This window comes from Babylonia areolata, chromosome 21, assembly GCF_041734735.1.
Source record: "Babylonia areolata isolate BAREFJ2019XMU chromosome 21, ASM4173473v1, whole genome shotgun sequence".
NCBI lineage: Eukaryota > Metazoa > Mollusca > Gastropoda > Neogastropoda > Buccinidae > Babylonia > Babylonia areolata.
The window spans coordinates 4,423,017-4,450,055 of NC_134896.1; the positions used below are offsets into that span (position 1 = coordinate 4,423,017).

Genomic DNA, 27,039 nt, shown 5'->3' on the forward strand with positions numbered 1-27,039 from the left:
CTGATCGATAGGGCGTCTATGGCCCAGGCCTGCGGGTCTGGGACTGGGGAGACGTATGTTGGAATGCGGAAGTTGAACCTTGTGGCGAAGAGATCCACATGTGGTTTGTGCCAGTGGTCCCAGATCGGCTGAAGGGTTGAGTGTGACAGGGTCCACTCCGTTTGGAGCACGGTGTGGGATCTGCTGAGGTAATCTGCTAGAATGTTGAGCTTGCCTGGGACATGTGCTGTCAGGTGGATGCTGTGCTCCTGGCACCAGAGGAGGACTGTCTCTGCGCGCAGGGACAGCTGGTGTGAGTGAGCTCCCCCCTGTTTGTTCAGATAACATGCTACCGTCGTGTTGTCTGTGCATGGCATGATCGACCTGTGCGACACGTGGGGGAGGAAGTGCTGGAGGGCCAGGAAGACTGCCTCCAGCTCCAGTCTGTTGATGTGCCACGACTGCTGTTGTGGGTTCCAAGTCCCCGAGGCTGTGTGGTTGTCCATGTGGGCACCCAGCCCATGTTGGAGGCATCTGTGTACAATTCTGCATCCGGTGCTGGGTTCGAGATTGGAACCCCGGCCTTGAGCCATTGCATGTCCATCCAGCGTTGGGTCGACTGTGAGAACCATGTGCCCAGAGGTATACGGGTGTCCCATGCCTGTGAAGACTGGGACCACCTGTCCTGGAAGTGACGCTGAAATGGGCGTTTGTGTAGTCTCCCTAGTGGAACTAGTGCAGCGAGGGACTCCATGAAGCCTGGCAGAGAGGCAAGTTCCCTGGCAGACGCCGGGGTTGCCTGTGATAGCTGAGACAGGAGACTGTGTAGCCTGTGGAGGCGGGGCGTGGCCGGACGTATGGTCATTGATACCGAGTCGATCACCATACACAGGAATTCGAACTGCTGAGAGGGCTCCAGTTCCGATTTTTCTGCATTCATGTGAAAGCCCAGCGATTGGCACTGGTTCCTGACAAGGTTCAGGTGGTGCTGGCAGAGGGCTCTGCTCTCGTCAAGGATCAACCAGTCGTCTAGATAGACCCTTAGGCGTATGCCCTTGCTCCTGAGAGCTAGGCATAGTTCCCTGACCACCCTGGTGAAGACCCAGGGGGCTGGCGCAAGGCCAAATGGAAGTGCTCTGAATTGGAAGGACTTGCCATCCCATGAGAAGCGTAGCCATTTGCGGTCCCTGGGGTGAACCAAGATATGGAAATATGCGTCTGTGAGGTCTATGGAGACTGCCCAGTCGCCTTGCCTGATGGAGTCCCTGATTGATGCGGGTGTTTCCATGCAGAATGGTTTGTACTGGAGGTACTCGTTTAGAAGGGAAAGGTCTAGGACCGGCCGCCATCCGCGGGAGGCTTTGGGGACGACGAAGATGCGGCCGAAGAAGCCTGGTGCAGAGGAGGGGCTTCTTCTATGGCTTCCTTGTGGAGGAAAGAAATGATTTCGTCCCGCAGGGCTGAGCGGGCTGAGTCGCCCTGTGGGGGGGGGGAAGGGAGGAGGAGAGAGGGTGAGAGGTGCTTTGGAGGAGAGCCAAGGTAGGCGAAACCCCGACCCTATCACCCGGAGGACCCACTGGCATGCTGGGAGGGATAGCCACGCTGGCATGTGCCTGGAAAGGCTGCCTGCTGGCTGCTGGTGGGTGAAGGGCGGGGGTGAGTCATTGGGGGGTGGGCCGGTCTGGAGTTGGCTGTTGGCCTGTGTGGAGGCCGAGCTGCGTACTGATGACGCTTGTGCGCCCTGGGCTGCCCCCTGGGTTGGCCCCTGGCGTCAGAGAGGGATGGCTGATGTGAACGTAGCCTGAAGGCGGCCACATTGGTCCGCCTGAACGAATATGGCTGCTGTCGCGGAGCGTATTGGATTGTGCCGAAGTGCGGAGAGGGCCGGCATTCGCGGATGAAAAAGAATATTGTCAATGGCACCACTGACCTGAGTATGGGGTAACAAACCCCTAGAAGTCGGCGGAGGAGACATCGGAGGCAGTGGGGGCCTGGAGTCGACCGGAGGTAGAGGAGGAAGTGAAGGCTGCAGGCCGGTGTTGTTTACCGGGCCCAAAGTAGAGGGCCCAGAGTGTCCGCAAATCGATTGCGATCGCGCCTTAATTTTAGCCCGATCGCCCAATCGAGCTACATAATCATGCGACCTGTTGGGAGGCATAATTAGACAAACAACAAGGATGCCAAGGGGTCGACAGACAGAAAGAAATACAAAAAAAAAACTAAGCCGTATGCGGAGCACAGGAACAGGTGTCAAGATGGCTGCCGGAAAAAGAGGGCGCTAGCTAGTGGGACAAAGGGGAGGTTACCTACTTCCGGGAGGTTATCGGCCGTAGTTGCTCTCTTTTTCTCCGCATAGGCGGATAGTAGTTTGGACAGGACAGGAATGTCAGACCCCTGCCGGAGTCTGCACTAGTTGGGTCACGGTAAGTATGTTGTTTAAACGTAATTTTACATAGAAAATTTCCTTTTGGTGTAATATACTGTAGCATGATAAGCTGTCACTACTCTATAAAGTGCTCCCATACAGGTTTGTCTCAAATAGCCTCTGACAACCAAGCCCAATTCCTGGCCTCCTTGTGTGGCTTAGCCTCTAAGCTTGGCGGAAATGCTTTTACTGACAGGCGAAGGGGCTAAAGACGGGTCTCTGGTGCCTCAAAACCAGATGCTTCAGGCAGATGGAGCTCGTCAGCCTGGGAAAGCAGTTCATCTAGGGGAAGGAAAACCCTGACTCCAAATCCTCCGCTGCCTTGCGGCATACCCGGGTCATGGGAAAGGCTTAGTTAGTAAACCCTGAGGAAAAATCCGGAGTTGGAGCCCCTGAAGCGGTTGGACGTCACATCAACTTTGCACCGGCAGTTCCTGCAGCCAAGCTTGTGCTGCACATCCCACTCTCTGTTCCTTCGGACTACATCGGTGAGGCCGAGAGGGGGATTCTGACAACTGGGCAGCCCAGGATCTCCATAAACTTCGCCCAGGCTCACGCCCTGGAGAGGTCACTTCAGTGCCCTCACTGTACACTGTACAGCCACAGCAGGCACTCTGACTCAACAACTTGACTGAACAAGGCGCAGAGTTCCATTGTCTCTCGAGACAGATGGATGCCAACAACTGCACCATGTCAAACTGATGCAGACTAAATGTTTAGGTTTGCTGCACTGTTTGGCAAAAATTTGCAGCTAACTCAGTAATAAGATGTTGCACTGTTAGCCAATCAAGCGCCATTTCCAGCTGGAGCTGATTACTCATTCAGTAGCGACCATTTCCTGAGATACGTCAACTCTTGACCAGTACCATTCAGCAGAGAGCTTAATGTATTTGAAAAACAATCCATCAAAAAATTATGAAAATTGAATGTCGATATAAGGGTATCCACCAGTATTTGTCTGTAATGTTGCAGACAAGTTTTTCATTTCACTTCAGTATGAGAAAACTTTCAGTCTGATCTGCAACAGGTCTGGGAAAAGTATGGAATTTTGTTTGGTCATATCTTTGGAAACCTTTGAACTTCACAGACGTCTAGATTGATATTTTCTCTGTCTCTCTTTTTTTCTTCTTTTTTTTTTTTTTTTTTTTTTTTTAAGAAACCTCGTGGCTTTTTTTTTTCTCACAAAACCTGTATGAACCTTGCTGTTCATTTTGTCTTTATCACTTTTGTTCAGGAGATGGCAGATCTTCATAAATTGCATGACTTCTTGCATTTTGTGTCATGGTCTGTTGGCTCTCCAGTTGGGAAAGGGAAAAGAAGTGTTAGTTTTTTTAATTTGATTTTTTAATGTCTTAGATATTGTTCTTAATGTTTGTTACTGTGATATATTAAAATTATCTGCTGTTGTCTGATTGGCATCGCAGTGCAGTGTACATCACTTTCGGGATGAAATGTAGAAGGAAAAAATAAGACATCTGAGGTGACATGTATATGGAGGGATTCTGGTGAGTGCTTCCAAAGGATATTCTGTTGTTGTGGAACCTGGGTCTGTGTTTGCTTTTGTTCTTTTCTTTTCTTTTTTCCTCCAGCCATCAGATTTCTGAGCCACACTTGAACCCACAGAAACAATGTTCACAACTCCGCCACTGTCGAGCATTGTATTGTATTACTTTTTTGCCACAACCTGTTTCTCTCTGTGAAGTTCAGCTGCTCTCCCCTTGGAGAGCACGTGGCAACAGTGCAGTGACACCTCTTTTTCTTTCTGTAAGCATTTTTGTTTTTCCTACATAGTAGATTTTTCTACAGAGTTTTGCCAGAGACAGCCTCTTTCTTGCAGTGGGTTCTTTTACATGCACAAAGTGCATGCTGCATGCAGTACTTAAGTTTATCCTTTTGGTCTGATATGACGCACAACTAACCACATTAGAATACAGGGTTTTTTGGGGGTGGGTGGGATTTTGTTGTGTCTGTTTTGGGTTGGTTGTTTTGGTTGGGTTTTCGGCAATATCCACATTTCTTCCCCCATGTTCTTTCCATTCAGTTTCATTCTGAAGACAGAAAAATTGTAAATTTGTTTAAATAACATTGTAATGTATACTCTACAATTTTTCCCCTGTCAAGAGACATAAAAAAAGGCCAGTCAAAGAGAGTAGTGGAAGAAATACACAGTATTTATTACAATGTTATTTACCAATTTACTACAACTTTTTCCGTTTTATAAATGGAAAAACACAAGGGAGGAAATGTGGATATTGCCAGGTTTTCTTTAATTTTGTTTATGGGGATTCCCCCCCCCCCCCCCCCCAACTGTTTACATTTTAATCACCAAAACCGTCAGTCCAGAGGTGCTGGATAACGAATTAGCAGAATTAAGTTACGTGTTTGTTGTTGTAGATGATTCATTCATTGATTATGCAGCCTAAATATTTATCGAGCTTTGGAAGGAAAAAAAAATGTGGGGGGAGGGGGGGATAAATACCAGCGGTTTGCTGTTATGGTAATAGTTGTTACAGTAAATGTGTTGTTTTTTTTCACAAAGAATATAAGGTGGATACTACAGTTGCCATGCTTTCTATGTGGTTGGTCCTTTACTTCACCACTCCATTAAAACTGTCAGATGTGGGATGATCATTGACAAATGTTGCTACAGTCTGAAGCTTGATTTGTTGGATGATCGTAGACCAATCCCATGCAAAGCGTGACAGCTCATGAAGAAGCATGGATGTTTCTGATGAGGCCAGATTCACCCGACACATCAGTCAGGTTAAGTAAGGTGAAACAAAAAGGTGTCTTTGGAAAAACATCAACCAAAAGTATCATCCTGCTCACTGTGCCATCTTTACAAAGTTTTAAAACCAATTGGCCAAGAAATCCTGTGTGATATTTTTGTTTCCAGACATTACTTTTATTTTAGTGTGTACAAAGGATATTTAAGCATTACTGGCCTCACAGTTATACAGATACGTAATTTTGTGAAATATTTTGGGTTTTATTATTTCCCCCCTTAAATGTTTTTTCTTCTTGGTCTCCAAGTTTAAGTAATTCTGTGAAATACTTTGGGTTTTATTATTTTCCCCCTATAAATGATTTTTTTTTTCTCGGTGTCCAACTTTGTTCCTTGCTGTTTTCTGTGAAGGGATGATCTGATTTGTGGATTCTTCAAACACAAGGGTTTTCAGTGATGTGCACTTGCACGCATAGAAATATATCTTGAACCCATTTAAGTCGAAAACAAGTAGCCATCTTTAAACTATATGATTAATGTATGAGTTTGAATCTTGTTATAATTGTAGAAATCTGAGATGATATGATTTCCATACTGAAATGAGCAAAAATGTTCAGTAGTTAATTGAAAGCACGTGATTATGTGTCAGAATATAGAAGTTTTCTTGTTCTGTTCATGTGCTCTCCTGTCATGCCTGGTAATGATGCTGACTGTTGAGGATGATTGAAAGGTGTGAGTGAAGCAGTGTTTTTAGAGTTGTGTTCGACTCATCAGGTGTGGACGCGACTGCTGTTCTGCTTGCCAAATCTGCCACATTTGTTTTTCATCCCAAGAAGTGGATTTCTTCTAGGTTTTTTTCCGTTTTTTTTTGTTTTTTTTTCCATCATCCAGGAAGTGAATTCTCTATTCACTTCAGCTGCAATCAAAGCATGAAACCCCTACCCCCATTCTGCTCCCCCCTTGGTTTTTTTCTTGTCTCTGTCATCAGTACATCCCACTACATTCAGCCTTGTCTCTGTCATCAGTACATCCCACTACATTTAGCCTTGTCTGTCATCAGTACATCCCACTACATTTAGCCTTGTCTGTCATCAGTACATCCCCACTACATTCAGCCTTGTCTCTGTCATCAGTACATCCCACTACATTTAGCCTTGTCTGTCATCAGTACATCCCATTACATTCAGCCTTGTCTCTGTCATCAGTACATCCCATTACATTCAGCCTTGTCTCTGTCATCAGTACATCCCGTTACATTCAGCCTCGTCTGTCATCAGTACATCCCATTACATTCAGCCTTGTCTCTCATCAGTACATCCCATTACATTCAGCCTTGTCTCTTATCAGTACATCCCATTACATTCAGCCTTGTCTCTGTCATCAGTACATCCCATTACATTCAGCCTTGTCTCTGTTGGTGTGACTAACTGCTTGATGCTTAATACAGCAAATCAGCAAGTTTTTCAATCAGTATTGATGCAGAAGGGAGCTCACAGCTCCATGTCAGAGGTACATGACAAACTTTTTCAAACATGAGAAATGGAGGTCTGATCCATGCCAAAGTACAGTTGGGGTAGACACTTCATGAGCGGTGTGCATGTAGGCTGTGAGTGTGAAGAAAGGAATGGTTTGGGGAGGTCCAGGAATGTAGTTGGTTCAGGCTGACTGTCCATAAGGAAGAGGTATTCAATCCTTGATGCTTTAGTCACAGATGCAACTGGCAACACAGATGGTTAGTGTACATTTTCTTTGTTTTGTTTGCTCAGCTGACAAAGAGTGTGTGATACAGAGAACAATGGTCTTTGAAATTGCTGTACAGTCTCCAGTTATAAGCTCCATGTTCAGGTTGTAAGATTTTTTGGGAATTTGCACTGATTAAAGTCCCTCTTGCCATGGAGAAATACTTACCAGTACATAATAGGAGTAAAACAGGTAATGGTAACATTCATGTGCATCTGGAAAGGACTGTTTTCAGACACTCGCTTTACTGTTGTAGAAAAATTAGCGAAAGGTGGTTTTGTTTTGTTTTGTTTTTTTTTTTTTTTTACATCACAGCAAGACCAGTGAACGTATCAGGCACAGATTTGCCCAACTATTCTTTAGTGTGTAGGTATCCACACTTAGCATGAACTCTAAACTAAACTGGACAAGCGAGCTTTGTGATTATGTTCTATTATTTGCATACAAACATCAGGTATGTAAATGAGGTTGGGAATGGGGGCTGAGGGTGGAGGGTAAGTAGGCACTGGAATCTTGCAAATAAAAGATTCACAGGTAAACTTTGTTGGCTTGTTTGTGAAGTTCTTTTGAAAATAAATAACTGGGACATTCCTTTCATTGTGTGCTGAAAAATAAGATGCTGATGTATGAAATAGACTGAAATGTATCTGAATTGCTCATGTTAATTTTTAAGAAGTATGTTGATGTTTGTCACTGGATGATGCAAAAAAGCCTGCTGTAACGAAAATGGCACCTCAAGACTGGAAATGAGATTTTAAACGTGTTTCAACCGTGCCTGTTTGCTCACAATGTTTATCATTCTATACAGTGTACAGAATTTGTGAAGGTGATGCTTCATGTCTTCACAAACCTGCCAGCCATGCGTGATTTCTCATACAACGCCTCCAGTATTTACTCCTTGTGCTGCCTGGATTGGTGAAAGCAGTGAACCAAGTACTGTCATCTGAAAGCACTGGGAATGTCATCACTCGTCTCTCGTCAAACATGCCACTTTCAGGCCTTTCTTGTGGTGATTGTTTTTCTCTGAAAATGTTAGACAAAATGTGTATGAATTTTGATAAAAACAATTGTCATACTGAATAACTGTATTAGTATGACTTCATGGTGAATTGTTATCCCTTCACATATTTTTCTTTTAAACTTATGCAGCAATACGATGATTGGAATGCTTTTGTTGCAGCATGGACTGTTTCATGTCGGGATTGAAATTCATTGTATCATTAGGACAAGGGGCCTCAAGGTCAGCATTTCATTGGAGATTCAGAAAGTATTGTGGTTGGTCATCTGCGATTTGGCAAAAAGACATTGCTGGCGCCAAATCCTTGTCATAAACCCTTTTATTGTGCCTAGCTCAGCAAGCAAAGCAGTTGGAGTTTGTGTATATGACATGCATACTTTTCCCTGAAGATCTGAATTGTGGGTACGAGTGAGGAATGCTTGATTGCATATTGGTCAAGGCAGATGTGTTCTGCGTGAAGTGGTATGTGTTGAGAGTGTAGAGTCAGAACTCTGGTTTGGTTTTTCTACTCATCACGGTTCATCATTGATTGTAGGATTTAAGTATAAAAAGAATAAAGTTTTAAACAGAACTACACCAGATAAACCCAAGAAGAAGAAAAAATTGTAAATTAAGTCTGAAGTTTTACACAAACATTATACCATATTACCAGGTTTTGGTCAGTTCACGTGTCGTGCATATTCGTGCCAGGCAGTCACTGCCAACCCTCGGTCAGCCACTTTTTTAAAAATTTTTATTTATTTTTTTTAATGGTAAGTACCCAGTAACTAATGGTATTGTATTTTGGTATCAGTGGAAAGGTTAAATATTTCACTAAATGTTTGTAATTGGGAGAGACAGTAGTGCCAGCCCTCTTTGTGGCAGACATTTATCTGGCACAGAACCACCACCACGTGAAGCAGGAAAACCCACTGGCTGGTTTCTTTCTTTGGAGGCTCACGGGGTCACAGAGCACCACTGCATAGTATCCAGAGGTCCACAATTCTCAGTCATATAATGTGTCGGCCAGCTGTAAGCCAATCCTCAAGAAAGCTTTATTTGGCATCAGCATTAGTTAAACATCCTTACCACAATGCATCTTTACAAATGAGTCCCTTTTCCAGGATTCAAGAAGAGTGATATTAATTTTGTCAGGCTGCATTCAGTTTGACACATTTCAGAGAGCATTACACCTTTTCTTCAGATATTCTTGCCAACAGTGTGATTCTAGGCTAAGAATCCAGATTAGGCAAAACAAAACCCATAGGTGGTGTGAGCACCCACCTTCTCTTTCCACATTTCTCTCTCTCGTGAACTAGACAGTAGGCATGCCTTCAAATCAAACAGTGCCATGACACTGAATGCATGTCTGCCACTGTGTCTCTGTCTTTTCTCTTGTTTTTTGACATGTATTCATTCCATCTTCATTTACATTCATGACTGAATGGCGATTACCAGACATTCACAGGGGAATGTTCAGATCAGATATAACAATCATCTGTTATGTAAACATTGTGAAGTTGCGCTCTGCCAAATCAAACACTTGGGGTGAAATCCTATTTTGTACTTGTCACTGGTTACTTGGGTTGGTATGGAGCCGTTTCAGTCCCCACACCCATCCACCTTTCTCACCCCGTATGTGTTGTCTTTCTCTTCCTGCCATTGAAATGTTTGATCTTGGTGTGGCTGGCTGATGGATATTTGTGGGTGTGTGTGTTTATGCCTGCTGGTGAATCATTGAATATCAACTTTCGTTTTTTCCCCCATAATGGTGGGAAGGGAAGAGGGATGCTTTAAAATCAAGTTGGACATCATCAGTTTATCTACAGAAAAGGAGTCAACATTTATACATATATATTGTTTTAAAAGTCTTTCTGTGCAGAGGCACGTCAGGAAATAATGATGTTGCATGAGTGAGGACAGTGATGTGTTCACTGGTGCCCCAAAGACATCAGCAGATTGGTGAAGATGAATTATTGGGGAAATACTATTCACTTCACATTCAACAGAATGAAGGAAAATTTAAATACCAGATAGCATTGTGGGTGACAGTTAACGTTCAGCTGAGCTGTGTGAGGAACATTTGAGGTGTGCAAGAGTTTCGTGTTGGTATTTCCGATGACCAGTGTCATCTACAAATGGGGGGGACAGAGCCAGAATGGATTGTTTGTTCTTGTTCTGCTCCTTGCATTTGTTTCTTGCTGTGCTGCCCACATGCTGTGCAAGGGCCTGTTGGCTGTACAGATTGAAAGAATCATGTGTAGATTGGAAGGCGTATGCCTGTTGACTTGGTTATATACACTCAAAAATAATGATGCTTCTGGTTCCAAAATGTAGAGATGTATATTTTCCATGCCATTTGACTGAACAACACGAAAAACAGAGACTGGTTGAGGAGGATCTCATCTGTTCATAATTGTTTTCCACATTAAATAATAAATACTTTGAACACATCTGTTGTTTTGTGTGTGTGTGTGTGAAGTTACTGATGAAAGCAGAAGAATGAAATCTCTTGTTCTTTGGATGTGTCTGAAGTGCACAAGACGATCAAGGATGTGTCTGAAGTGCACAAGACAATCAAGGATGTGTCTGAAGTGCACAAGACAATCAAGGATGTGTCTGAAGTGCACAAGACAATCAAGGATGTGTCTGAAGTGCACAAGACAATCAAGGATGTGTCTGAAGTGCACAAGACAATCAAGGATATCTGAAGTGCACAAGACAATCAAGGATGTGTCTGAAGTGCACAAGACAAGGATATCTGAAGTGCACAAGACAATCAAGGATGTGTCTGAAGTGCACAAGACAATCAAGGATATCTGAAGTGCACAAGACAATCAAGGATGTGTCTGCACTAGACGATCAAGGATATCTGTCATGGCCTCATTCCACAAGAAGCTTTTTCTGTCATCAAATAACCATTTTTACTTTATAACCAAAATACGTAAGATTGGCAGTCCTGTCTGTTCCATTTAATTGTTTCAGTGGACACCATTGTCCATGAGGGTGTGGGTTTGAGTCCTGCTCTCACCCTAACTCCCAAATTTGATTGGAAACTCAAACTGTTCATCTAGTCATTTGGATAAGACTATAAACCTAGGTCCCATGTGCAGCATGCTCTTGGTGCAATGGAAAAGAACCCATGACAACAAAAGTGTTGTCCACTGGCAAAATTCTTAAGAAAAAATCCACTCTGATAGGTACACAAATACACATGCATAAACTTGAGGCCTGACCAGCACGTTGGTATTTGCTGCTGTCAGACATCTGCTTAGCAGATGTGGTGTAACATATATATGGATTTGTTGGAACACAGTGATACCTCCTTGAGAAACAAACTGTTTCATCGTGAACGTGGGAGTTGCAGCCCACGAACAAAGAAACGGCAGCTTTGTAAAGATAACTGAATAAAGTTCTAGTATTGCATTATAAGCTTTTTCAAAATCAGCCCAGTAAAAGTTCTGCTGCAGAATCAGCTTAATTAAATACTGCTGCAATTTTTGCTGAATAAGGTTCTGTTGTCATACCAATGCAGTGTTCACAGCCTCAGGCTGGCAGAGATCAGAGCCTTGTGTTCCGATTCAAAGGTTTCTGTCCCCACCTGAGGAGTTCTCCCTGGGGTTATTTCTTCATCCAGCCCTTTTCTTTCCCTGGTTGGTCTGTTTTCACCCTGTCCTTAGCATCTGACAATACTGACAGCCCAGTTGATCGACAATACTGCTGTCTGTCTACAGCCAGTCTGCCTCACACCACTACATATATATATATATATATATATATGATAGTCGTGTCAGACTATGGCCAGCAGAGGAGGCAACCGCTGTTCCAACTATTTGGGCTAGAATTTGATTATAGTGGAGAGTGTCTTGCCCAAGTACATCTGCACTCTCTCGGCCAAGAGGGTTTTAGGACAGTCAGCGTTGGGATGGTTCCCAAAGGCCCACTAGCCCACAAGGCTGCAGCACTAAGAGCCAGTGCAATTTTGCCTCCTAGTTTGAGAGTCATAGTCCTTCACAAAAGACTAAGCTGTAAATGGTTTCCCATTGACTGGAGAAACCATTGATAATACAGCTCTCACTTTGCTGTTGGCCCAAATGTAAACTTCGTCAATCTGTGATATAAGCCGAGTGTTGGGCCTTGCACTGTTAATGACTGGAAATATCTCCTTTAACTCCAAGACATGTCACTGGTGCAGAACCAAGCTGAAGATACCCCAGTGATGACAGCTGCACCAGTAGCCTCTGAACAACAATGTTCGTGCCTCCCAGCCCCCACCCCACCTCATTCAGCAGCTCTATGGACAAGAAACAGAAACCTGCACTGTACCTCTTTTGTTGCTCAGTGAACATGCCTGTATCCCTTGGAGATCTCAAGTTTCCATGGTTAGGGTGTTAGTAATGTACCCATGGTTAGGTTGTTAGTAATGTATCCATGGTTAGGTGTTAGTAATGTACCCATGGTTATGGTGTTAGTCATGTACCCATGGTTAGGGTGTTAGTAATGTACCCATGGTTAGGTGTTAGTAATGTATCAATGGTTAGGTGTTAGTAATGTACCCATGGTTAGGTTGTTAGTAATGTATCCATGGTTAGGTGTTAGTAATGTATCCATGGTTAGGTGTTAGTAATGTACCCATGGTTAGGTGTTAGTAATGTATCCATGGTTAGGTGTTAGTAATGTATCCATGGTTAGGTGTTAGTAATGTACCCATGGTAAGGGTGTTAGTAATGTATCCATGGTTAGGGTGTTAATGTACCCATGGTTAGGTGTTAGTAATGTACCCATGGTTAGGGTGTTAATGTACCCATGGTTAGGTGTTAGTAATGTACCCATGGTTAGGGTGTTAGTAATGTATCCATGGTTAGGTGTTAGTAATGTATCAATGGTTAGGTGTTAGTAATGTATCTATGGTTAGTAATGTACCCATGGTTAGGTGTTAGTAATATATCTGGTTAGGTATTAGTAATGTACCCATGGTTAGGTGTTAGTAATGTATCCATGGTTAGGTGTTAGTAATGTACCCATGGTTATGGTGTTAGTAATGTACCCATGGTTAGGTGTTAGTAATGTACCCATGGTTATGGTGTTAGTAATGTACCCATGGTTATGGTGTTAGTAATGTACCCATGGTTAGGTGTTAGTAATGTACCCATGGTTATGGTGTTAGTAATGTATCCATAGGTGTTAGTAATGTACCCATGGTTATGGTGTTAGTAATGTACCCATGGTTAGGTGTTAGTAATGTACCCATGGTTATGGTGTTAGTAATGTACCCATGGTTATGGTGTCGGTAATGAATCCATGGTTAGGGTGTTAGTAATGTATCCATTGTTTGGGTGCTATTGATGTATCCAATTTTGCATAGCACCTGATTACACTTCACAGTTTGACTGACTTCAAAAGGCCAGCAAGGTATCTACGATGAACAGTAATCAGGGATGTTCTACAAACATTTCAGATGCTGTTTTTCTTGACGTGCACATGATCCTGGGGTGGATGGTCCTTGTGTTTCTGTTTATGGAAACTTCAAACTATGGGGGGAAAGTGTTTTGGTCAGGGATAAAACAAACAGGCACCTCATGTACAAACACAATCACAGGAATAAAAACACTGAATAACATGTTTATTATGAAACTAAACATTTGCAGAAATTACATTTGCCCTTTTACAACACCGTGTTACACACCGTAACAAATATCTGATGAAAATGCTATTGTCAGGCAGTACATCTTCCGGAAAACACAATGTGGTTAAAGCATTTAAACCTTGCATTTAAATAACATGTTTACTCCCTTGAGTGCAAAGCATCACAAATCACCTATATAATTTTTTATACGGAACAGGAAACAAAATGACTGTATGCTGCACACACGCACGCACACATGCACACACACACACACATCTACACACTGACTCGCTCTCATGCTTACAAACATGTGACAGTCTAAACCTGGGTGGCGCTGGAAGAGGTTGCCATGTGACGACTGCAGCAACCAACCTGATACCACTGCACCAATACTTCTGACTACATACCATGCAGTATCTTAAATAAACACCTCTGCACCTGTTCTTACTTGAGCTCATGTTGGCACCAACAAAATTAATTGTCCTGCTTTAATTAAAAGCAGTGAAGGATAACACATAAACTTGAAGGCTTCTATCTGATTATCTTTTTTTGTTGTTGTTGTTGTTTTGTTTGTTTGTTTGTTTTTTGAGTTATTCTTTTTTGGATGAGTTCTGCAGAATTGTAATATCTTAAAAAAAGATGCAATGTTTTCTTCCAAATCAAGACAGAACTTTAAAAAGCCCAGTTCACTCAACACTTTCACAGGGCTGAGACTGGAAGTACGCTCTGAACGTGTGAATAGATGGACTGGGGTTGTACAAAATGTGTGTTTGATCCCACTGATGTCAGCATCTTTGTTATTTTTCCATTGAACAGTGTGTCAGCATTCCCATTTAAAATGGTACCAATAACCCGTTTCATAACAAATCATTTTAGATTTAAAAACAGAATCAGTTATCATACTGGGAGAAAAACATCTTGAAAATTAAGTTGATCATTATAAAACAATCACATAAATTTGTGATGTATCCTTCGCTGACTGTGATGTCTTGTAAAACATGCAGTGGTGCACAAGGATCTGTGAATGAACAACACCACAACAACTTCCTGTGCTTTTTTTTTTTTAAACATTGGTACAAATAAACCTCTGTGCTCTTTATATGTCTGAAATACACATCACAATTCAAGTCATTCTCAAGCAGACTGATCTTGTTTAAATGCACTGCAGCACCTATCAATAAACTATAAGCACATGTTTGTACACACCTGTTTCACACAACACGTAGTCACCACAGGATGGATGATACTGACGTGTGACACATTCAGTAAGAAAAAATAACCCCAAGCGTGCACAACGAATAATAATCAGTTGTATCTGAACATGAACACCACTGTCAATTGCACTTGAGTACACATATGACAACAGGCAATTTGGTTAACAACACGACTCACAAAAAAAAAAAAAAAAAGAAATCTTCATTTTCAGTGGCTCCCTTCCTGATGTGTTCCACCACAAGTGTTCAATGACGTCCACTACGTATGCTCATCCTCCATGTTGGTCATGTGACTGCCTGGTCAACTAGAAACTGGTGTTCGACTCCTGGCAGCTGCGGGGGTCGATGCCATCTGGACACGCACAGGTACGACCCCCGCTGGGTGTCGGGAGGCACAGGAAGGCGCAGCCTCCATTGTTGAAGGCACAGGAATTGGTGCCTGAAAAATGACAACCGTACGTGTCAGAGAAAGTCGGGAAGCACAGGAAGGCGCAGCCTCCATTGTTGAAGGCACAGGAATTGGTGCCTGAAAAATGACAACCGTACGTGTCAGAGAAGTCGCTTCTGTCATCATCGGACTGTCTGGTCCTCACAATCCAATGCAGGAACAGGGGGTGGGGGTTAGATTTGAGCACAATGTGTTCTGTATGATTCCCAACAGTCTGTCTTCTTCTTCTTCTGCATTCACTCGTATGCACACGAGTGGGCTTTTACGTGTATGACCGTTTTTACCCCGCCATGTAGGCAGCCATACTCTGTTTTCGGGGGGGTGCATGCTGGGTATATTCTTGTTTCCATAACCCACCGAACGCTGACATGGATTACAGGATCTTTAACTTGCGTATTTGATCTTCTGCTTGCATATACACACGAAGGGGGTTCAGGCACCAGCAGGTCTGCACAAATGTTGACCTGGGAGATCGTAAAAATCTCCACCCTTTACCCACCAGGCGCCGTCACCGTGATTCGAACCCGGGACCCTCAGATTGAAAGTCCAACGCTTTAACCATTCGGCTATTGCGCCCGTCCAACAGTCTGTCAAATCACTTGAGTCATGCACCATTCTGTAAAAGGACAGAAGTCATGCACCATTCTGTAAAAGGACAGAAGTCATGCACCATTCTGTAAAAGGACACTAGTTACAATGACTTTTATTGTTCATGTGACTGATGCCTCATCTGTGCCACACCACTCAACCATCCTTTTTATTTCTCGCCCCACCCCCCACTGCCCCCACTGTGTGTGTGTATGCTTGCATGAGAGTGTGTGTGTGAGTGACAGAGTGAAAGTGTGAGAGTGACTGTGTGTGTGCTTGTGCATAAATGAATCAATGCATAAATGTCTCTCAGGAAGTGGAGAGGAAGGAATATATTACAGATACAACTAAAACAAACGAAACACCTTTACATGGTGCACAGTCAGCACACACAATCTTCGTTGTAGATAACACATCATAAACAGACATGTCTTAATGTGTCATTACAAAAGACAAGTTCGTTAAAATATGCCTGACAAAAAGAGACAACCCTACAGTGCAAAGCATTAGCTCGAATTCTGCCCTCCCCCTCCCCTCCCCTCCCCTGGATGTTGGTCTGGGTCCTGGTGTTCAGGAAGGGGCAGAATCCATGGTATTGCATGCAGTGTGAACTCGGTGCACCTGGAAGAACTGACAGCGTCAGATGTGTTGTCCCAGTTTGTGCTGCAATCAAGTGACACTCTCTCCCCACAAAACAGCCTGCACTTCATTATTCTACACAGACGTACTGTTTTCACTTCATGTCTATCACATTATTCTACACAGACGTACTGTTTTCACTTCATGTCTATCACATTACTCTACACAGACGTACTGTTTTCACTTCATGTCTATCACATTATTCTACACAGACGTATTGTTTTCACTTCATGTCTATCACATTATTCTACACAGACGTACTGTTTTCACTTCATGTCTATCACATTATTCTACACAGACGTACTGTTTTCACTTCATGTCTATCACATTATTCTACACAGACGTATTGTTTTCACTTCATGTCTATCACATTATTCTACACAGACGTACTGTTTTCACTTCATGTCTATCACATTATTCTACACAGACGTACTGTTTTCACTTCATGTCTATCACATTATTCTACACAGACGTATTGTTTTCACTTCATGTCTATCACATTATTCTACACAGACGTACTGTTTTCACTTCATGTCTATCACATTATTCTACACAGACGTACTGTTTTCACTTCATGTCTATCACATTATTCTACACAGATGTATTGTTTTCACTTCATGTCTATCACATTATTCTACACAGACGTATTGTTTTCACTTCATGTCTATCACATTACTCTACACAGACGTACTGTTTTCACTTCATGTCTATCACATTACTCTACACAGACGTACTGTTTTCACTTCATGTCTATCACATTATTCTACACAGACGTATTGTTTTCACTTCATGTCTATCACATTACTCTACACAGACGTACTGTTTTCACTTCATGTCTATCACATTACTCTACACAGACGTACTGTTTTCACTTCATGTCTATCACATTACTCTACACAGACGTATTGTTTTCACTTCATGTCTATCACATTATTCTACACAGACGTATTGTTTTCACTTCATGTCTATCACATTATTCTACACAGACGTACTGTTTTCACTTCATGTCTATCACATTATTCTACACAGACGTACTGTTTTCACTTCATGTCTATCACATTATTCTACACAGACGTACTGTTTTCACTTCATGTCTATCACATTATTCTACACAGATGTATTGTTTTCACTTCATGTCTATCACATTATTCTACACAGATGTATTGTTTTCACTTCATGTCTATCACATTATTCTACACAGACGTATTGTTTTCACTTCATGTCTATCACATTATTCTACACAGACGTATTGTTTTCACTTCATGTCTATCACATTATTCTACACAGATGTATTGTTTTCACTTCATGTCTATCACATTATTCTACACAGATGTATTGTTTTCACTTCATGTCTATCACATTATTCTACACAGATGTATTGTTTTCACTTCATGTCTATCACATTATTCTACACAGATGTATTGTTTTCACTTCATGTCTATCACATTATTCTACACAGATGTACTGTTTTCACTTCATGTCTATCACATTATTCTACACAGACGTACTGTTTTCACTTCATGTCTATCACATTATTCTACACAGACGTATTGTTTTCACTTCATGTCTATCACATTACTCTACACAGACGTACTGTTTTCACTTCATGTCTATCACATTATTCTACACAGACGTATTGTTTTCACTTCATGTCTATCACATTATTCTACACAGACGTATTGTTTTCACTTCATGTCTATCACATTATTCTACACAGACGTATTGTTTTCACTTCATGTCTATCACATTATTCTACACAGACGTATTGTTTTCACTTCATGTCTATCACATTACTCTACACAGACGTACTGTTTTCACTTCATGTCTATCACATTACTCTACACAGACGTACTGTTTTCACTTCATGTCTATCACATTATTCTACACAGACGTACTGTTTTCACTTCATGTCTATCACATTATTCTACACAGACGTATTGTTTTCACTTCATTTCTATCACATTATTCTACACAGACGTACTGTTTTCACTTCATGTCTATCACATTATTCTACACAGACGTACTGTTTTCACTTCATGTCTATCACATTATTCTACACAGACGTATTGTTTTCACTTCATGTCTATCACATTACTCTACACAGACGTACTGTTTTCACTTCATGTCTATCACATTACTCTACACAGACGTACTGTTTTCACTTCATGTCTATCACATTACTCTACACAGACGTATTGTTTTCACTTCATGTCTATCACATTATTCTACACAGACGTATTGTTTTCACTTCATGTCTATCACATTATTCTACACAGACGTACTGTTTTCACTTCATGTCTATCACATTACTCTACACAGACGTATTGTTTTCACTTCACGTCTATCACATTATTCTACACAGACGTACTGTTTTCACTTCATGTCTATCACATTACTCTACACAGACGTACTGTTTTCACTTCATGTCTATCACATTACTCTACACAGACGTATTGTTTTCACTTCATGTCTATCACATTATTCTACACAGACGTATTGTTTTCACTTCATGTCTATCACATTATTCTACACAGACGTACTGTTTTCACTTCATGTCTATCACATTACTCTACACAGACGTATTGTTTTCACTTCACGTCTATCACATTATTCTACACAGACGTACTGTTTTCACTTCATGTCTATCACATTACTCTACACAGACGTATTGTTTTCACTTCACGTCTATCACATTATTCTACACAGACGTACTGTTTTCACTTCATGTCTATCACATTACTCTACACAGACGTATTGTTTTCACTTCATGTCTATCACATTATTCTACACAGACGTACTGTTTTCACTTCATGTCTATCACATTACTCTACACAGACGTATTGTTTTCACTTCATGTCTATCACATTATTCTACACAGACGTATTGTTTTCACTTCATGTCTATCACATTACTCTACACAGACGTATTGTTTTCACTTCATGTCTATCACATTATTCTACACAGACGTACTGTTTTCACTTCATGTCTATCACATTATTCTACACAGACGTACTGTTTTCACTTCATGTCTATCACATTATTCTACACAGACGTACTGTTTTCACTTCATGTCTATCACATTACTCTACACAGACGTATTGTTTTCACTTCATGTCTATCACATTATTCTACACAGACGTATTGTTTTCACTTCATGTCTATCACATTACTCTACACAGACGTATTGTTTTCACTTCATGTCTATCACATTATTCTACACAGACGTACTGTTTTCACTTCATGTCTATCACATTATTCTACACAGACGTATTGTTTTCACTTCATGTCTATCACATTATTCTACACAGACGTATTGTTTTCACTTCATGTCTATCACATTATTCTACACAGACGTATTGTTTTCACTTCATGTCTATCACATTATTCTACACAGACGTACTGTTTTCACTTCATGTCTATCACATTATTCTACACAGACGTATTGTTTTCACTTCATGTCTATCACATTATTCTACACAGATGTATTGTTTTCACTTCATGTCTATCACATTATTCTACACAGATGTATTGTTTTCACTTCATGTCTATCACATTATTCTACACAGACGTACTGTTTTCACTTCATGTCTATCACATTATTCTACACAGACGTATTGTTTTCACTTCATGTCTATCACATTACTCTACACAGACGTACTGTTTTCACTTCATGTCTATCACATTATTCTACACAGACGTATTGTTTTCACTTCATGTCTATCACATTATTCTACACAGACGTATTGTTTTCACTTCATGTCTATCACATTATTCTACACAGACGTATTGTTTTCACTTCATGTCTATCACATTATTCTACACAGACGTACTGTTTTCACTTCATGTCTATCACATTATTCTACACAGACGTATTGTTTTCACTTCATGTCTATCACATTACTCTACACAGACGTACTGTTTTCACTTCATGTCTATCACATTACTCTACACAGACGTACTGTTTTCACTTCATGTCTATCACATTATTCTACACAGACGTACTGTTTTCACTTCATGTCTATCACATTATTCTACACAGACGTATTGTTTTCACTTCATTTCTATCACATTATTCTACACAGACGTACTGTTTTCACTTCATGTCTATCACATTATTCTACACAGACGTACTGTTTTCACTTCATGTCTATCACATTATTCTACACAGACGTATTGTTTTCACTTCATGTCTATCACATTACTCTACACAGACGTACTGTTTTCACTTCATGTCTATCACATTACTCTACACAGACGTACTGTTTTCACTTCATGTCTATCACATTACTCTACACAGACGTATTGTTTTCACTTCATGTCTATCACATTATTCTACACAGACGTATTGTTTTCACTTCATGTCTATCACATTATTCTACACAGACGTACTGTTTTCACTTCATGTCTATCACATTACTCTACACAGACGTATTGTTTTCACTTCACGTCTATCACATTATTCTACACAGACGTACTGTTTTCACTTCATGTCTATCACATTACTCTACACAGACGTACTGTTTTCACTTCATGTCTATCACATTACTCTACACAGACGTATTGTTTTCACTTCATGTCTATCACATTATTCTACACAGACGTATTGTTTTCACTTCATGTCTATCACATTATTCTACACAGACGTACTGTTTTCACTTCATGTCTATCACATTACTCTACACAGACGTATTGTTTTCACTTCACGTCTATCACATTATTCTACACAGACGTACTGTTTTCACTTCATGTCTATCACATTACTCTACACAGACGTATTGTTTTCACTTCACGTCTATCACATTATTCTACACAGACGTACTGTTTTCACTTCATGTCTATCACATTACTCTACACAGACGTATTGTTTTCACTTCATGTCTATCACATTATTCTACACAGACGTACTGTTTTCACTTCATGTCTATCACATTACTCTACACAGACGTATTGTTTTCACTTCATGTCTATCACATTATTCTACACAGACGTATTGTTTTCACTTCATGTCTATCACATTACTCTACACAGACGTATTGTTTTCACTTCATGTCTATCACATTATTCTACACAGACGTACTGTTTTCACTTCATGTCTATCACATTATTCTACACAGACGTACTGTTTTCACTTCATGTCTATCACATTATTCTACACAGACGTACTGTTTTCACTTCATGTCTATCACATTACTCTACACAGACGTATTGTTTTCACTTCATGTCTATCACATTATTCTACACAGACGTATTGTTTTCACTTCATGTCTATCACATTACTCTACACAGACGTATTGTTTTCACTTCATGTCTATCACATTATTCTACACAGACGTACTGTTTTCACTTCATGTCTATCACATTATTCTACACAGACGTATTGTTTTCACTTCATGTCTATCACATTATTCTACACAGACGTATTGTTTTCACTTCATGTCTATCACATTATTCTACACAGACGTATTGTTTTCACTTCATGTCTATCACATTATTCTACACAGACGTACTGTTTTCACTTCATGTCTATCACATTATTCTACACAGACGTATTGTTTTCACTTCATGTCTATCACATTATTCTACACAGACGTACTGTTTTCACTTCATGTCTATCACATTATTCTACACAGACGTATTGTTTTCACTTCATGTCTATCACATTATTCTACACAGACGTATTGTTTTCACTTCATGTCTATCACATTATTCTACACAGACGTATTGTTTTCACTTCATGTCTATCACATTATTCTACACAGACGTATTGTTTTCACTTCATGTCTATCACATTATTCTACACAGACGTACTGTTTTCACTTCATGTCTATCACATTATTCTACACAGACGTATTGTTTTCACTTCATGTCTATCACATTATTCTACACAGACGTATTGTTTTCACTTCATGTCTATCACATTATTCTACACAGACGTATTGTTTTCACTTCATGTCTATCACATTATTCTACACAGACGTATTGTTTTCACTTCATGTCTATCACATTATTCTACACAGACGTATTGTTTTCACTTCATGTCTATCACATTATTCTACACAGACGTACTGTTTTCACTTCATGTCTATCACATTATTCTACACAGACGTATTGTTTTCACTTCATGTCTATCACATTATTCTACACAGACGTATTGTTTTCACTTCATGTCTATCACATTATTCTACACAGACGTATTGTTTTCACTTCATGTCTATCACATTATTCTACACAGACGTACTGTTTTCACTTCATGTCTATCACATTATTCTACACAGACGTACTGTTTTCACTTCATGTCTATCACATTATTCTACACAGACGTATTGTTTTCACTTCATGTCTATCACATTATTCTACACAGACGTATTGTTTTCACTTCATGTCTATCACATTATTCTACACAGACGTATTGTTTTCACTTCATGTCTATCACATTATTCTACACAGATGTATTGTTTTCACTTCATGTCTATCACATTATTCTACACAGACGTACTGTTTTCACTTCATGTCTATCACATTATTCTACACAGACGTACTGTTTTCACTTCATGTCTATCACATTATTCTACACAGACGTATTGTTTTCACTTCACGTCTATCACATTATTCTACACAGACGTACTGTTTTCACTTCATGTCTATCACATTATTCTACACAGATATTTTGTTTTCACTTCATGTCTATCACATTCTACACAGATATATTGTTTTCACTTATGTCTATCACATTCTACACAGATATATTGTTTGCACTTCATGTCTATCACATTCTACACAGATATTTTGTTTTCACTTCATGTCTATCACATTCTACACAGATATATTGTTTACACTTCATGTCTATCACACTGTTCTACACAGATATATTGTTTTCACTTCTTGTCTATCAAAAAAGAGAATGCAAAACAAGATTGTATCATTATTGTTATTACCACTGATACTTACCACATAGCACATCCCCTCAGTCGGAGACCAAGCTCTAAGCACTTTACAAACACATTTGCACAGCTGGCTGCCTACCTGGGGACAGCTGAACGACAGCTGCCTTTAGGCGCTCATCATTCATTTCCTGTTCATTCAATCGGGTTTCCATCAAACACGCACAAACATGTACGTTTCCTCATCATTCATTTCCAGTGTCATTCAGTCAAACTTCAGTCAAACATGCACACACATGTATCGTGTGATTCCAGCAGAAGCTTGTGGTTCTTCCAGTTCCTTGCAACCTGACACCAAACACACACTTCAGCACTTCAATCAACTTCATCCACAGGCTTCCCTGTCCCACACCACAGGTGCACAGGTGCCCCAAGGACTGCCACCCTGTCATGGTAGGGGTGGGGTTCATGGACCTGTACAGCTATGCCGGGGAAAGGGGGGGGCAGTTTATACCCCGGGTAGGGCCACCCATGCCGGACAGGTGGAAGGGTGGAGGCCTGACAATACACGGTCCACTGATCCTCCATGCTGGGGTTGTCCTCAAGGCCTGACTGAGCGCGTTGGGTTACGCTGCTGGTCAGGCATCTGCTTAGCAGATGTGCTGTAGCGTATATGGATTTGTCCAAATGCAGTGAAGCCTCCTTGAGTAACTGAACTGAACAGAACTGGGGGTTAGGCACAAGACTAACGACGCTGTCCTGTAAAAAAGCTTAGCTACATTAACAGTTACAGACGTCACTGCTGCCCTACACACCCATGGGGAGTAAGTAACTAGGTGCAGACAGCTCACCTCAACACACGCCCATGGACAGTAAGTAACTAGGTGCAGACAGCTCACCTCAACACACGCCCATGGACAGCTCACCTCAACACACGCCCATGGACAGTAAGTAACTAGGTGCAGACAGCTCACCTCAACACATGCCCATGGACAGTAAGTAACTAGGTGCAGACAGCTCACCTCAACACACGCCCATGGACAGTAAGTAACTAGGTGCAGACAGCTCACCTCAATACACGCCCATGGACAGTAAGTAACTAGGTGCAGACAGCTCACCTCAACACACGCCCACAGACAGTAAGTAACTAGGTTCAGACAGCTCACCTCAATACATGCCCATGGACAGTAAGTAACTAGGTGCAGACAGCTCACCTCAATACACGCCCATGGACAGTAAGTAACTAGGTGCAGACAGCTCACCTCAACACACGCCCATGGACAGTAAGTAACTAGGTGCAGACAGCTCACCTCAACACACGCCCATGGACAGTAAGTAACTAGGTGCAGACAGCTCACCTCAACACAGGCCCATGGGCAGTAAGTAACTAGGTGCAGACAGCTCACCTCAATACACGCCCATGGACAGTAAGTAACTAGGTTCAGACAGCTCACCTCAATACACGCCCATGGACAGTAAGTAACTAGGTGCAGACAGCTCACCTCAATACACGCCCATGGACAGTAAGTAACTAGGTGCAGACAGCTCACCTCAACACACGCCCATGGACAGTAAGTAACTAGGTGCAGACAGCTCACCTCAACACACGCCCATGGACAGTAAGTAACTAGGTGCAGACAGCTCACCTCAACACAGGCCCATGGGCAGTAAGTAACTAGGTGCAGACAGCTCACCTCAATACACGCCCATGGACAGCAAGTAACTAGGTGCAGACAGCTCACCTCAATACACGCCCATGGACAGTAATCAACTAGGTACAGACAGCTCACCTCAATACACGCCCACGGACAGTAAGTAACTAGGTGCAGACAGCTCACCTCAATACACGCCCATGGGCAGTAAGTAACTAGGCGCAGACAGCTCACCTCAACACACGCCCATGGACAGTAAGTAACTAGGTGCAGACAGCTCACCTCAACACACGCCCATGGACAGTAAGTAACTAGGTGCAGACAGCTCACCTCAATACACGCCCATGGGCAGTAAGTAACTAGGCGCAGACAGCTCACCTCAATACATGCCCATGGACAGTAAGTAACTAGGTGCAGACAGCTCACCTCAACACACGCCCACTGACAGTAAGTAACTAGGTGCAGACAGCTCACCTCAATACACACCCATGGGCAGTGAGTAACTAGGTGCAGACAGCTCACCTCAAGACACGCCCATGGACAGTAAGTAACTAGGTGCAGACAGCTCACCTCAACACACGCCCATGGACAGTAAGTAACTAGATGCAGACAGCTCACCTCAACACACGCCCATGGACAGTAAGTAACTAGGTGCAGACAGCTCACCTCAACACACGCCCATGGACAGTAAGTAACTAGGTGCAGACAGCTCACCTCAACACACGCCCATGGACAGTAAGTAACTAGGTGCAGACAGCTCACCTCAACACACGCCCATGGACAGTAAGTAACTAGGTGCAGACAGCTCACCTCAACACACGCCCATGGACAGTAAGTAACTAGGTGCAGACAGCTCACCTCAATACACGCCCATGGGGAGTAAGTAACTAGGTGCAGACAGCTCACCTCAATACATGCCAATGGACAGTTATTAACTAGGTTCAGACAGCTCACCTCAATACATGCCCATGGACAGTAACTAGGTGCAGACAGCTCACCTCAATACACGCCCATAGACAGTAAGTAACTAGGTGCAGACAGCTCACCTCAATACACGCCCATGGGCAGTAAGTAACTAGGTGCAGACAGCTCACCTCAATACACGCCCATGGACAGTAAGTAACTAGGTGCAGACAGCTCACCTCAATACACGCCCACGGACAGTAAGTAACTAGGTGCAGACAGCTCACCTCAATACATGCCCATGGACAGTAACTAGGTGCAGACAGCTCACCTCAATACACGCCCATAGACAGTAAGTAACTAGGTGCAGACAGCTCACCTCAATACACGCCCATGCACAGTAAGTAACTAGGTGCAGACAGCTCACCTCAATACACGCCCACGGACAGCAAGTAAGTAACAAAGTGTACAGACGACTCACCTCTTGGACACTGGTCCTTCAGAGCCTTGATGCCGTACAGACGTCCGTTGCCTCCGATGGCAGGGGTGATGGTGCTGACTTCCCCTCCTGTCTGACTCACGCCGGAGATGTGCTTCCTGTTTGTCAATACGGCACTTCATCAACACACTGACACAGACGTGTACTTGCTGGTGTGTCAACACAGCACTTCATCAACACACTGACACAGATGTGTACTTGCTGGTGTGTCAACACAGCACTCCACAGTGTGTCAACACAGCACTTCATCAACACACTGACACAAACGTGTACTCCATAGTGTGTCAATACGGCACTTCATCAACACACTGACACAGACGTGTACTTGCTGGTGTGTCAACACAGCACTTCATCAACACACTGACACAGATGTGTACTTGCTGGTGTGTCAACACAGCACTTCATCAACACACTGACACAGACGTGTACTCCATAGTGTGTCAACACAGCACTTCATCAACACACTGACACAGATGTGTACTTGCTGGTGTGTCAACACAGCACTTCATCAACACACTGACACAGACGTGTACTCCATAGTGTGTCAACACAGCACTTCATCAACACACTGACACAGACATGTACTCCATAGTGTGTCAACACAGCACTTCATCAACACACTGACACAGACGTGTACTCCATAGTGTGTCAACACAGCACATAGTGTGTCAACACAGCACTTCATCAACACACTGACACAGACGTGTACTTGCTGGTGTGTCA

General features: G+C 41.9%; 2 protein-coding genes across 3 annotated transcripts in view; both read right to left on the reverse strand.

Moving 5' to 3' along the window:
• Positions 1–190: 190 nt before the first annotated feature.
• On the reverse strand, positions 191–10,313 carry LOC143296466 (uncharacterized). 2 transcript variants are annotated; one of them, XM_076608415.1, is made up of 2 exons: positions 6,462–10,313; positions 191–6,354 (listed from the first exon to the last, which is right to left on the reverse strand). In XM_076608415.1, exon 2 carries the CDS (start codon positions 1,586–1,588, stop codon positions 329–331), a length of 1,260 nt encoding a protein of 419 aa, XP_076464530.1. In that variant the 5' UTR covers positions 1,589–6,354; positions 6,462–10,313; the 3' UTR covers positions 191–328. The 2 variants fall into 2 exon arrangements, with proteins under 2 accessions (XP_076464530.1, XP_076464529.1); XM_076608414.1 differs by having other exon boundaries at positions 191–6,174; positions 6,210–10,313.
• Positions 10,314–13,468: 3,155 nt separating this feature from the next.
• Positions 13,469–27,039, reverse strand: part of LOC143295662 (nidogen-1-like) — an 85,813-nt gene continuing 72,242 nt past the window's right edge. The window contains exons 24-25 of the mRNA XM_076607277.1: positions 26,299–26,414; positions 13,469–15,145 (exon numbers count right to left, since the gene is read on the reverse strand). Coding sequence (XP_076463392.1) covers positions 15,012–15,145; positions 26,299–26,414 — 250 coding nt within the window. The 3' untranslated portion in view covers positions 13,469–15,011. The remainder of the gene's footprint in view (positions 15,146–26,298; positions 26,415–27,039) is intronic.